The sequence below is a fragment of the Python bivittatus genome, unplaced genomic scaffold, assembly GCF_059951505.1.
Source record: "Python bivittatus isolate LINGU-HERP-01145 unplaced genomic scaffold, Pbiv_v1 ctg000330_np1212, whole genome shotgun sequence".
NCBI lineage: Eukaryota > Metazoa > Chordata > Lepidosauria > Squamata > Pythonidae > Python > Python bivittatus.
Window position 1 is genome coordinate 19,788,048 of NW_028277058.1, and position 14,813 is coordinate 19,802,860.

At 32.6% G+C, this 14,813-nt stretch overlaps 1 protein-coding gene across 6 annotated transcripts in view; it reads right to left on the minus strand.

Annotated features, from left to right (window-relative positions):
• The window catches only part of GRIP1 (glutamate receptor interacting protein 1), a 296,431-nt gene that overhangs the window by 26,136 nt on the left and 255,482 nt on the right, over positions 1-14,813 (minus strand). For 2 of the 6 annotated variants that reach the window (XM_088141799.1, XM_088141794.1), the window contains exons 10-17: positions 14,148-14,303; positions 13,341-13,493; positions 11,875-12,061; positions 10,838-10,983; positions 9,781-9,861; positions 6,150-6,219; positions 5,753-5,898; positions 1,792-1,969 (exon numbers count right to left, since the gene is read on the minus strand). In XM_088141799.1, the coding sequence (XP_087997925.1) occupies positions 1,792-1,969; positions 5,753-5,898; positions 6,150-6,219; positions 9,781-9,861; positions 10,838-10,983; positions 11,875-12,061; positions 13,341-13,493; positions 14,148-14,303 (1,117 nt within the window). Of the gene's footprint in view, positions 1-1,791; positions 1,970-5,743; positions 5,899-6,149; positions 6,220-9,780; positions 9,862-10,837; positions 10,984-11,874; positions 12,062-13,340; positions 13,494-14,147; positions 14,304-14,813 lie in introns of all 6 variants that reach the window. The other 4 variants (XM_088141795.1, XM_088141796.1, XM_088141797.1 and 1 more) reach the window with 4 other exon arrangements.

Consider the following 14,813-nt stretch of genomic DNA (forward strand, 5'->3'; position numbering starts at 1 on the left):
ATTGGTGGCTGACTAAATACTTTTTTGCCCCACTGTATCTGAATAAATGTTGTAACATAGAAATTGCTTGCTTATGGAGTGGCTGTGAGATTATTTAAAAGATCTGCAAAGATAGGAATAATGCCGCTATTAAACCTCAAAACAAAGGGAAAGACAACAAGAGTGAATGCAAAAACCACTGGGGGATGAGTTTGTTAAGTGTGCCTGGGAGATGTTTAGCATGATTCTGATTGAAAGGATATGAGAGATGACAATGAACAAGATTTGGGAAGTGCAGTGTGGTCTTAGGTGGGCAGAGGATCAGATTTTTGCTCTTCAGCAGGACGCTGGAAAAATATAAATGTGAAAAAGTTTATTGCATGTTTGTTGATTCTGAGAAAGGGTATAATAGAATGAATAGGCTTGACCTATGGAATGCTTTGCATGTGTATGTAACTGAAGATTGGTTGCTGAACCCTGTAAGAGCAGTATATGATGCCAGTAAAGAATTTGTGGGAATAGAATGCTTAGTAATGAATGGTTCAATGCTGAGCAGGGAATAAGACAATAATATGTAATATCCTCTTGGTTGTTTAATGTATTTATGGATGAATGTATAAGAAATGCTCGTGATGGTTAGGGCCATGAATATTTGTATATACTTTATATACATTTGTGTATATATCTGTATATTTTTATATACAGATAATGCAACATATTGGCTGAGAATTGAAATGATTTGCAGAGAATATTGGGTACATTGTATGATGCAACAAAGACTATGAATCTGAAAATTAAAGTATTGAATCTGTGTTACACAGGGAGAATGAAGAATTGCATTTTATGTAAAGTCATACAGCAAGTAGATGAATTTATGTAAAATGTTTGTTAAAAGTACGAAAATGGCTATATAAAAGACAATAAAAGTGCTTCTGCCCACTTTGTTATTTGGAAGTAAATGACAGGAGAAACATAAAGGCAAGCTGAATGAAGTTGGAGTGAAGTACTTAAATATGGTAAAATAAGAAGAGATAGGATGAAGAATGAATGGCTGATGAGAAAATACTGATTGAATACAAAACCAAGTGAACAGTATGAAAGAAGTATGTTGAAGTGGTTTGTTTATATAGACATACAGACATAAAAATCACAAAAAATATATGAAGGAGAAATGAATTGGCCAAGAGAAAAGGAGAAGACTGAGAAAGTCATGGTTAGATGGAGCTGATAAGAATCTTAAAAAGGAAGAAGTGAAACGTTCAAAAAACAAAAGACATGATGTGATGTGTGGATGTGGTGGCAGTAAGGATGGTTTGCCAGGATAGAAAGTTATGGAGATATATATAGTGAATAGGGTTGCTGTGATCTAGATTTAGCTATGTTTTCTTCTGTTTTCTTGTCTATTCAGCAAGATACTTATTTCTTCAGATGGCTTGCACAGAATCTGACACTGTTTTTGAGCTGAGAGAGAGTGACTAGCTCAAGGTCATGCAGCTGGCTTTTTTGCCCAAGGGAGGACTAGAACCTGGATTTTCCCACTCCTAGTCCAGCTCTTTTACCACTGCTGGACCTCTAATGATTTATGATGACAGAAGGCCATGTTCCAGAAATAATAATAATAATAATAATAATCATCATCATCATCATCATCATCATCATCATCTCATAATATATATCAAGAGAAAAAGGCTAAAGATAATTTCACTTGTGATAATTGTAGAAAATCTACAGATGTCTAAGAATTATTACATATGATTGAATGAACTCTTACACATGAATATTAGAACCACAAATACATTTATTTCAATTTACCTTTCAGCTAATCCACCTTTAGTAAGACTCGAAATGATAATGGGATCAAAAGGCTCTTCAGTACCAGAAATAGTGATCCCAAGAGGTCCTCCATATCTCTTGAGCTCAACAGTATAAATAATTGCTCCTGAGCTCTCTTGTTCATCTGCAATACATGCCAAGAGGATGCAATTGGTCTCTTATAAAAGAAGGAATGAAAAGAATAATACATTCAGAAAAATGATCAGCATACATATCCTCAAATTGTTATGCTTCAGATGCATCTCTTAGCTACTACTGCCTTTTATATTGATGACTACAGGTGATGTCACAGGCAACAACAGCAAACCTCCTTCTATTTCATGGAAGCAAAACCAGGATTTTAAACCTGACATGCCTGTAAACTTATTTACTTATATTTTTATGGAAAAATGCAAATTCAAAGCAAGATTGTGGTACTATTTATCTTCTACTTCTTTAGATTGAAGGTTGCATGCAGAATATATTTTATGGTAGGATTCATCTGGGGATAAGCAAAGAGGGCTGGGATACAGATCATATTTCTTTAAAACCATTTATTTTTTAAAAGTCAGTTCATCCTAGTCTCTCTCTCTCACCTTATCCAGTTTTAAATTTATTATATGGAATTTTTATTTACTTTGAAGGGAAGTAGATCACACAAGAAAGCCTAGGGGGCAACATGCAGCACCAAGCCATAGGTTCTGCACTTATATTTTAGGTTATTTTCTGGTTCCTTTATAATAGATTTCAGCTATCATGTAAAAAAAAAAATGTAGATTTTGGCAAATACTACTCCAAGTGCAAATTATAGCAGAGTCTTGAACATTTGCAACTGGGCAGCTATAGGGATATCATCTACATTATCAACTACATGGATCACCATGCAGTATAAGGAATGAATTATTAAGAGTTTTTTGCTCTAGAGCAGGAAGACAGAGAGATACAGGAGAAAATGCATAATGTACTTCTTTAGCAAAAAATAAAAATAAAACCTGACTCAATTAATTTCCCTGTCTTAAAATAAATCTAGTCCTTGCAGGGGACTGGGGGTGAAAATAAATTTCCTATTTAAGTTCTGCTTTAAGACCATTTGAGACCTGGCTTTGTCAACTAGTACGGGGACCCAATGGGGGTTTGCAGTATTGGGGATAGCTGGTGGTTTGAGGATGCTCTCTCTGTCTTTTAGCTTTTGTATATTTTTGTAAAGATTTTTATCATTTTTTATCACTTTTTTACTTATAAACCACCTAGAGTCATTTATACAGTGAGATGGTTGTTGAATAAATTTGATTCATAAAATAAAATATTCGACTTGAACACTGGAAGTTAAAAATAATGTGTTTATATATGAATGTTTTCCAGCAAGCTCTGTCCTTGTGTTATTTGATATTTGGGTCTTTGAATGCTTTTTTTATGCTGTCTTTAGCTTCCTATTGCATTGCTACTGAACTTATGGGTCAGAGGTTTTATTTTTTAATTTTTTAATTTTTTTTAATTTTAATTTTTTTAAATTGTTGATTGGATTTTGTTAGCTGAGTCTGAGTGCCTCTGCTGGAGATGAGAGTGGAGTAAAAATACTAGTATAAAATAAAATAAATAATATTCATTGTTATAAAAAATAATTTAAAAAACTGGGGAAATGCCTCTCTCAGTTTGGTCAGAAACAATGGACAATTCATGTTTATTGAGTCCCAAAAGTATTCTGTACTGGAACAAGTCAGGTAGACAAATATCTCCATGTGAACTAGTGGTTCTGCATGCAAAAATGGACATGTAAAATTTAATTTTCATGTTCTACACTTTAGAATAGTAAATATCAGATACTAATACATAATGCTTTATGTAGGAATGTACAGCTCAAATGTTGTCTTCTCTATATCTTACCCATCCACGTGGTATGGAGAAACCCATGAACCAATTTCTTCCTAGAAGTGATGATTCTCAATCAGGTGAGTGGGTGAACAGACCAGTGCAGTATCTTGAAATAACTTAGCTGCCCTTTAGAAGTTATAACAAATATCTGGGCAACATTTCCATGGGCACATCCAGTATTACTTTAGTTTAGTTCAATATAAAACTGAGCCAAACATGTCAGCCATTGCTACATGTTTTGATTTGAACATCAGTTTTGATTTCAGCTATATAACTACTGTGTGGAGTTACAACTATGCAAGTCAAAGTAGTGAGTGTTTTAACCTTACAGCAGAGCCATGGTATGAACTTATGGAAAAACAATTTTGATGTTAACTGCTACAAATTCAAAGGGTACTTAGTTTTACCAGTGTGGATGCACCCAAATGAACTTCATGGGAAATAACCGGCTTTTGTTGATTTCAGGCAATTTCATAGTCAAAGATCATTAAACAGGAAACCCTGGAGTTTTTGTATGTGTGTAAGCGAGAATGATATTAAATCTAAAAAGGTGTACATATATCATTAGTACAGCCCCATGCTAAACTGTAGTTCGTATGCAGGAAAAATTAAAGCAGGGAAAGTTAAAAATAATTGATATTATAACTACTCAGTCCATGGCTGACTGAATTAAATAGAAATACAATGGGATAAATAGAGTTACAATGGGTTAACTCCTGTTCATTCATAGCAGTGAAATATTCTCTGAATATCATGAGCTGGATCTTCAAACTCTAGTTAGATTGTTCTTAGTAAGCACCTGGGACTTTCCAGGGTGCCAAGAATTTCTAGACATATGGTGAAGAGCAGTTTAGAAGTGTCAAGCATTCCATGTCACAACATACAGCTTTTGCTTGGTTGTTTTTTACAGAAACGTAGTAAGATACCATACATAAAATTAATGTGTTTATTTTGCACTCACTCTTCCTTTTATTCAAGTAAATGATTTCTGGCTCCAAATCTGCCTCCAACGTAACTAGATTCAGTTTGGTATCTTGTCTGGTCATTTTATAAATTGGGATAAAAGCAGATTTGAGGCCAATGGCTTCCAAAAGTTATCCTGATATATTTAGGGTAAGAATCTTTATTAGAGTCTTTCTTTCTCTTCCTTAACTATCTCTATGAAGCTTTATCAGTGCTTCTGGCACTTAAGAAAGATGATTTGGAAGTGGTTTAGAATTCTTTTTATCTAGGGTAGGAAGAATACAATTAAAATGAATTTAACTCAGATGCTGATTTATATTTTATTAAGTTTCCATTACACCTTGTTACTTCTTTCAAAATTGTGTTTGCTGTGTTTAGTGCCCTCATGTATGCATCTGTGTGTGTGGGTGTATATATACATACACACACACACATGATTTGATTGTTTTAGTCCTAAAAGCTTACATTATGAACAAAATTCTTGTACAAAAAAGCCCTCATAAATCTTTTTTCTCACAGCAGTGAAAGGTAAATATGGCCTTGTATAATCTTACTACTCTGATTAATTTATTTCTGCAAAAGTCTTAATTTTGTAAAAAAAATACTTAAAACTGTGCTTCTTAGTATACAACATAAATATTAGGCTATTGTGGCTTCTGTTATTCCAGGTTTCACAATCTTCTGTCCACCCACTGACTGGAACATATTCAAATGTCAAAGTCAGTAGGATTCTTAATACTTTGATAAGGGTGTTAAAGAGTGATGTGTGTTTGTATGTGTTTGTATGTGTTTGTGTGTGAGGGGAAGGATTTGAATAAATGTGGCTCCTAAAAGAGCTGGCCCTTCTATAATTCTGGGGATAACATTCCTGGGCATAACATTTCTCTAGGGGTATTGAACTGGCATTGCAATAAATATACACGATCCAAGCAATGAAGACTTTCCTCATTCCTCAGAAATTAATGAGAAGGTTTCAGTCATCCAACTCGGACAAAGACAGGAACACTAAAACCATTGGCCTATACTGAAAAATGATTGAATGCTTATCCAATGGATACTTTACACATATTGCATCCCAAAGACATTTCAAATATACATAAAATGATTCATAGCTCACTGTGAATACCAGAGTTATCTTCATCCTTGCGAATTTTTAGTTTTACAAGTTCCTCACAATGCTGCAGGATTTGAACTGCATCTTCCATAGAACAGTTGTCCAGTCGAATATTGTCTATGGCAAGCAATTTATCACCTAGTTCCAGCGTCCCAGTTCTATTAATAAGTGGAATACATTATGTGATTAATGCCTTGAACATGCTGATTTGGTTATTCATGCAAATAATGATAATGATTTTTTAATTTAAGAATGAAAGTGATTTTTGTTTTACATATCTGAGGTAGCACATTAAAAGCATGCTATCTCAAGGGAAACACTTAGTTTTACAATGCAGAACATTAAAAATCCAGGGAGACTGAGAATTGTGAACTGGCAACATCATCTTTGTCACCTTGCAAGCACTCACCTGTGGGCAACACTTCCCTTCTTAATATCTGAAATAACAAGAGGATCTCCTGGTTTTCGACTAGATGGAGCTGAAATACAGAATACATAAATATTTGCAGTTTAAATAATCTATACATACATGCATATCCACATATTCTTTCCCTTTGGGGTAAGCTATATTATAGTGTAGAAAAGAAATTAGAAATAATAAGCCAAAGAAATTAAAGCCATGAAATAAGAAAAAGGAAAGGAAACATGGCTAAAAATATTTTCCATCAACATCAATCACTGTACCTTTGCATATCTTTCTATTCTTATGAACAACTGTCGTCTTCACCATGTCTATACATCACTTCACATGTTACCATTTGTTCTTTACACTTCTCACTTGTCTTTTTTTTGAAGATGTTATCAACTTCATTCAATTAAGAAGAATTTTTTGATCTTCCCCTTCCCCTCAACCCATTCACTCTTCCTTCATATATTTGTTTTGTGATTCAGTCTTCATTCATTCTCTCTATAGGATTAAAGCACCTCAGTGTACTTCTTTTGTACTAGTCACTCTCCTTTGTACTCAGTCCACATTAATTTAGCACTCATTCACATTTATCCCTTTCTTTTTTTAACCACACATGGTTCTTAATTATTCAGTTCAACTCAGTTTTATGTTTCTCTTGACATACCTAACTCTCATTTCCATATAATAATGTGGGCAAAAGTGCACTGTTATTCATAGCCATTTTCACTTCTTTCAACAACATTCATTTCTCCCAACAGATAAGTTACCATCCATTACTTTTATATCAGCATTTGCATGTCTTAAAATTATTGAATCCATTTTTCCATCTTTAGTGAACATTCTACCAAAGTGTACAAGTTCATCTATTTACTTAAGTTTTTTACCCTATTGTTAAATATTTAGACATATTTTATATGCTAGCGGGCCTGTCTAATAATGAAATGGAAGGGGAATATGTGCATTTCATGTGCTATAATGGGGTAATTTTCTTTTTATATATTATGCATGTTGTCTTGGCAAGTATATGCTCTGTATTATGGATATATATCTAGCAAGGTTTCTTTTAATTTATTTCTTGAATTTCTACTGCTTTTCTACTACCCCCTCCCCAGCACTCATGAAAATATCATTTTATTCAAAACAGACATACACAGCAATATGTATGACTCAGACCCTTCACATTCTTAAACAAAGCTTAGCCTGGCCTAGTGTTCTCCATAAAGTTGAGTCACACTGGTTGGGACGATCAAGTTTGTAGAATTTAGAAGATAAAAGGCACTAGGTTGGTAAGCATGATCTAATGGCTCTATAGTTGAGAAATTATCTATGAATGTATAGAATTCAGACTGAAAATATTAATATTGGACATTTCATCTGTATGTTGGATGAAATAATGAAATGGTTATATGTTCTCCATTAAAATTTCTTAAACTAAAGATATACCATTATTTGTACTGCAAATGGTACCCCACACAGGTTCCTGTTTCCTTCTAGTAATAAAATTTATAATGGTTCCCATTCGAAAATAGCTACTAAAAACATTCCAATCTTACGTTCAGGGTAGATCAGTAATCTAATTCAATACAGGTTGAATCTTATTATGTTACTTCTTGCTAAGAGTGTGAAAAAATTAGATATTTGATTTATGAAGATGTTTCATTGTATAAAAATTGCAATATTTTGCAAAAGTCTGTTAAGCATAGTAAAAGTGACTATGGTTCCTATGTGGTCTCCAGGCTATGGAATATACTTCTTAAGAAGTTCCCAGTATTTAAGGACATGGTAAGAACACATGTCTTTTGCCAAACTATTACTTGCTACTTATTTTAATTACTTGTTTTAATCTTGGTTTTACTTTTGACTCATTAATTTTGTTCTCTTTCATTCCTGGCATTTTTAAACAAGGTTGTATACCACCTTGATGTTGCAATAAACAGAGAGGCAAGATATAAATTGAATAATAAATAAAAAATTATAAGGGAATCCTATTTCTCTTTACTATTATTTTTAGAAATACAGTTTTTCAAGTTTACATGCCAGAAGTATTACATATTTCTAAAGATAAAAAGCAAAGTTGTATAAACTTTTCAAATGTGCAATGAATAAGGATCAAACCTTGCACACCTAGAAAGGTTTCATCCCTGTGAAGAACCAATATTAGCTATTGGTTAGATATTAATCTATTTTTATGACTTCAATAAAGACCAAAGAATTTGAGCTGCTTTCTTTTTATGAATGTAGTACAAAGTTCTTTGCAGTAAATTATTATTTTATCATTCCATTAACACATATATTTCAATAGGTTTTTCAAAATAGTTGGCTCATGTTACAGAATTTGATTTGTTAAAAATCCATATATCTATATCAAATTTCTCTGTTTAAAGCAAACCAATTATATTAAACTGGAAATCCTTACATCTCTTAAATGAAGCTTTCAAACGTAATACCTTATTAAAACTAATTTAAAAATTAATTATACTATATATGTGACATAATACAAATATTATGTTATCAATTATCTAGTTCAGTATATGCAAAATGAGAACTGTGTCAAATACCAGATTACAATGCTCAGTAGGTGTCTTCTGAAATCAAACGGTAACATTGCTTTTAATATCAGTGTCCACTTGATAAAAGATTAATGTCTCAGTTCTAATGGTAGGCTAAAAAATAAATCAATGAACCCACATGTTGCACCAAAACTATTGTGTAGCATCCAGAATATGTTGGGAATTCATTTATATAACATATATCATCTTAAGCATTTTTAGCACTGCATACAAAATAATGTGCCATTCAGTTACTTATTCACCTAGTCTGCAATATACTTCAGGGCTTATTCTTGCCTAATTACATTGTGAATAATTTTGGTGTCATCTGTTCTTGATTCCCTTGATTCTAGACTATTTATGAATAAATAGGCTGGTTACAATATGTGTATAAACACACACACACACACACAAACTATTTCGGCCTCTTGCTTCCTGTTCTTAAAACTGTAACCAAATTGTAAGAGGATATAGCATTGTAAGGGGTGATATTAAAATATTATAACTACTTTTCTGCCAAGGCATGCATGGTTTGTATATAACAAAACAGTTAAGGCCATTTTATAGTAACATATTAAAAGCAGAGTTTTCTATGAAACATCATGAATCTGCAGAAAGCTTATTTTATCTCAACAGGACAAAATGAATAAAAAAAAATAGATATAGAATATTTACAAGAATCATAATATAAATGAATAACTTTTAAAAATTGAAAAGCAGTCAAGTAGAAGAAACTTCTGTTTCTCTGTTCTGAATTTTTATTTGTATTACTATTTTGTGCCTAAACTTTTTTCTGACAGGTCTCAGCTTGTAATTTCCTTCAAATTTTATTTAAAATTTGCTATAAATTAAAATGCCATAAATATCATTGACTCTATTTACAAAAAGAAAGATGTAATTATTGCTGAGGCTTGAAAAAATTTCATTTAGCTTACCCAAGTGATTTAGTAGATTCCAGCTTGAATAACAATAACAATTCTAGTTTGAGAAAGCAAAATAAATTGTACAACACTCTATTATAAATCTCTACTGAAAACCGATATTATAAAGAAAAGATGATGAAAAAAATCTACTTCACTTACAGCTTATGGTGATGCCAAGTTCTACATTATGCTTCTTTGGCAGTTTTACATGAAAAGTGCCACTACTTGGTATGACAGATTCTGTAATGAAAAGTTGCGGCATTTATTCATTCATGCCAAGTAGAACCCCACTCATTGCATCTTCATCATTAACATATAACGTATTTATTAAAGCAGTTCACAAGTTTGAGTCAAAACGTAAGTAAAGCAAATCCTGCAGTATATTCTATGTTCGTGATTTAAAATGTCACTTTTTAAGTCACATTGCACTGCTTCTTAAGGTAAAGGACTGAAAAACAGAAGTGGAAACTTTAACATATAATAATATTAATATCACAGAAAAAAACAAAAAGTTGTAAAGATCAACATTGATTTAATTAATTGTAATATCTGACACATAATTATTAAAAAAACCCTCAGTATACTGAAATACTAATCTAAAAATAAACGATTACTACATATTACATAAAGAACTACTAAGGTGACCAGTATGTTTAAAATATTTAACATTATACTGCTATAAATTCTATAAATGCTTATTAGCAGTGTGAATTTATAATATGAAAATTCAGTCAATCATATCAGTATTGGTATAATATTGGTATATCTTTTCATATACTGTATCATTATAAGTATAAATGCTATTAAAAAGTAATCTTAATCCTATTTTTCTATACATATTTTAAATCTTACCCATTCCTAGTTCAATTCCTATTTAGCAATACCAAAACATTATTAATAATATCTAGGAAACTCCAGGCAATTTATTTTCTTAACTCTTATTTATACATGCATTGTTAATATTATCATTTCAGCTCTTTTTAATATAGCATTTCTAATTCTTTTGCCTTTCTATTTTGGACCACTATTTCCCTGACTATGGTGTATGTTGTATTTTGAATAAGCAGTAAATAATTTCTGGCTGTACTTTGAAAGATTCAGGATGAATATTAAGAAAATATTGGCATATAATAGAGTTATGTATGCATAGTGTTAACACATTCAAATGGATTTCATTCTCACTATTTTAGTATACAGAACATTTGACTACTCATACCTGCAACATCAAATTCAATTTCCAAAGTGACTTTGCTAGTTATAGAAGAATCTCTGAGGAGCTGATTAGCCTCATCGAATGTGCTATCTTCAGTCAGGATTCCATTTATAGCCAGTATTCTGTCTCCTATTTGTAGAATGCCACACCTTCATACAAAATGGAGCAAATAACCATTCCAATATATGAAAAAGGAATAAACTCAACTTTTCAACTTTTCAACTTTTATGAAAGATAATAACAAAATTAGATGTTCTTCATTAGAAGCTTGCTCATATCTAAAATTTTGCCATTTTATCTAATTTTATTCCAAGGGAACTATATTATTCTGTGTTTGAGATCAGCATGGTTTCCTGTAGCATAAAATGTTAACATAAAGTAGTTTAAAAATCATTGATGATAATGAGTTTTTTTTTGGGGGGGGGCAATTTAAGAGTTAAAAAAAAAGCTGCGGTTGCAATGTTCAGGAGTGTGAAAAATGTTCTTCACTTTGGTTTGTTAAAGCAGAGGCATGTTTGCAAGGCTTCTGTAGCTACTTTAAAAACTGTCCCTGACTGACTTTGCATGAATGTGTGTGCACAGCCATTTTCTTGGAGAAAAACAGCATTACTGCTTTAATGATTCAAAACATCCCTAAAAAGTAATAATTCCAAACTCTGGTATTTAAAGATATTACTTGATATCAGTTATAACCAAGCAGAAAAACTGAAATACTTTCCTGCTAATCTAAAATAGCAAATCTTTAAATTAAGCTTCAGAAATTCCATTAGGAAAAACACTATCTAATTATCCTAAATACAATTGTCTGTCAAAGGCAGTCATCTAGATAAAGAAAAGAGTAACTATGATTTTTCTCATGCCTGATCATTTATTTTAAATCTTTTGAAATCAAAACAGGAAAGACAGTATATCTCACATTTTTCATTGAACAATCCTGGGAAATTATCTGAATTCTGAAAATAGCTACTCCAAAGCTTCCAGAGATGTTCTAAGCAATAAAGAGGGCTAATAACCTTATCAATCATTTCAAAGAAACTCACTTTTCTGCTGGACTGTCAGCTTCTATATAGGAAATCAGAGGTGGAGATGATAATGTCTCTGTAGCAAACACACTACCCTGGAGCTGTATCCCAAATCCTACAATGGGATCAGCTGTCAACACTACTTCTGTGGTTTCTGTGTGGACAACTTGTCCAGCCAAGCCAACAGTGCTAGAGGCTAGTGACACTGTAAAATATATCAAGGCAGAAATAATGTCATTCAGAATGACAGCAAATATACTCATTTTCTGACCCAAATACTGTCTATGTAAAAACTGTAATAAAATGTCAGTACTACCATTTTCAATTAGAATACTTAAAATTCAGAATGAACATACAGTACTATTTATTTAAAACAAGGCAGAACAAGGAATATTGGAATTACTGTACTGCTTGACTGTATAGGTGATAAGAGGTATCTAAAAGCCAGTAGGTCAGCGATTCCAAAGGATCAGAGGATAGCTGTCTTCATTCCAACCAAGTCTCTGGTCCTTAAATACTGGGCCTCTAGAAGTTCCCGGCCAGATGATTGCCATGTTTTATTATCAGGCTTTTGATAAAGTTTTTTTTTTAATACAAAGAGCAATGAAAACTTTATACATCTTCAGTCGTATATATTCTAGACTCTCAAAAAAGCTTGACTTATTAAAACTTGCATTTTAAGTGTCCTATTAGTAAATACTTATTACAGAAAAGCCTGACTATAATATAGAAGGAAAGCTGTGTAGAGTAGATATCTGTGAAAATAATAACACTGGGTTACGTGCAATGACACAAAAGTAGATTTTTGTCTCATGCAATGAGGCTTTCCTGTGCCTTTCTACCACAACCATTCTGCATAATCTTAAAATTCATTCTGGAAGCACTTCAATCTTCTAAAAGATTTAGCAAGGGCATTAGAGGTCTAAGCTGGATGGAAAATCTTGTCCATTTTGGATACAGTTGGATGGATGAATAGAACCCACCAACTGCAATCACAGTAATAGATTTGCAAATAATTATACAAGGCTACAAGATTCTATGAGAGAAACTGTCAAGCTTCTACTTAGCAGATGAAAATGACTACCATTTTGATATGTTCAGTTAAAGAGAGAAGTTCATAGTTCAAAAAAAGAGGTGATGAAAAAGTAGCACCAGATATTGTTTCATGAAAAGATTGATTGCTCCGAGATTGCTTCTCTAATTGATTGATTGGTACAAGAGTGCTTCCTGAGGCTGCATGCAGATTTCCAAACCCATAAGAATGAGTTTATAAGAACTCAAAGAAGCAGTTACTGACATGGAATTCTGGATAACTGCTGTCCACTTGTACACAAAGAATTGGAAGCAACTGAACAACAATGTGCACATAAAGGAATTCCTTTCCTTACAACTCCAACAAATCTTATTTACAGTGTATTATAGTGTTATTACTAGATGTGATTCATAACCATGTTTTAAAACAAATAACCTTTGTGGTCACCTACATGAGCTTTTGAAGTCCTTCTTTTTCATTCTTCTTCTCATCATTGTTCCTCTAGGACTAGTAGAGTAGAGGCTGCGAGGTAAAGTTCCCATATTTAGTGAACTCAAGCTGTATGCACTCATGGAGGCAGGAGAGAATGATGAAGATACCAAGGCTGTTGAAAGAGAAGGAGACATTTGGTACAAAGCATTCTAGATTAGGGAGCTCTGCAACAGTGCTCGTAAATGGCTATTATAATCTGGACACTGACTAAAGTTGATAAGTATCCAGTAACCAAATCAGAAACTTAATGAAATCTAGGCATCAAATCACAATTTTAGGTTGAATTATTAAAAAATCTCTTTGCTAGAACAAAAACATCACTTTATTTACTTAAATATTTAAGCAACTGTCATTTACTTCAACCATTTCTAAACACGCAGCTATGTGAAATAATACATACCAATATGGTTAGATATACCAAATCTAGCATTTGAAAAAGGTAATTTCTGACATAGATTTTTCATTGAAAAAGTATTTTCTTGATAAAATACTAAACTGTGCAACACTATGAAATGCATTTAGGAACACTGGAACCTCAGTAGTTTTCAAAAACTTTCCTTCTTTATGAAAAAGTAGAATTAAAGCAGGAAAAGACACTATGTCAGAAATAACCTGAATGTGCTTGTGACAAACACTGAGACCCTATAAAGCCAAAAGATTTTAAAGGCAGAAACAGGAGAAGAATATGAGAAAAAGGATGTCATTAGGAAAACAACAACAGCAACAGCAACAACAGAAGTCTGAAGGAAAAAGTATGGAACATTACAAAGACTTTTTTGAGGAGGTGTTTTCTGGCATTTCAAAGCTGGCATCCTGAAATGATCAGGGTGTTTGGTGTTATAATGATGGCAACTGAGGGCACTGCTGTGGCTCTTGGCATAAGGATCCCATAGAATCTGCTTGATGCTCCTTTGAACCTTCACTGCCCACATGAAGGGATGAGAGAAAATACATATTAAAAAAAATGAAAAGAAAAAAAATCAGAAAATGACCAGTACAGGGGAAAAAGTAATTGGGTAACATAAATAAATTAAAAAGTAAGGAAAATGAAAATAGTTTGAAAAGTATCCTGTCCTTTCCACCTTCCTTTTTCTAGTGGTAAGCAAATCCTAGAATGTATTCCACAACCTTTCATAATGCCAGCACTAGTGGGTTTGATACTTAAAAATAACCTGATCAGTCTTCAATCAATTTTTAATCTGCCTCTGTCTTTAGCTACTGTTATTAAATCCTTTAAAGAAGTCATTTAATCCAACATTATCAGCATAAATAAGGTACAATTAGTAATTAAATTTAGAAAATATCCACCTACCTAAAAGAATGTGTATATATTAAAAAAGCAAAAACCAAACAAGAGGCCATATATCACATTTTCCATAGCAATTCAGAGTAGTTTACATGTCAGTCTTTTCAATTTATTGCTTTGACATTT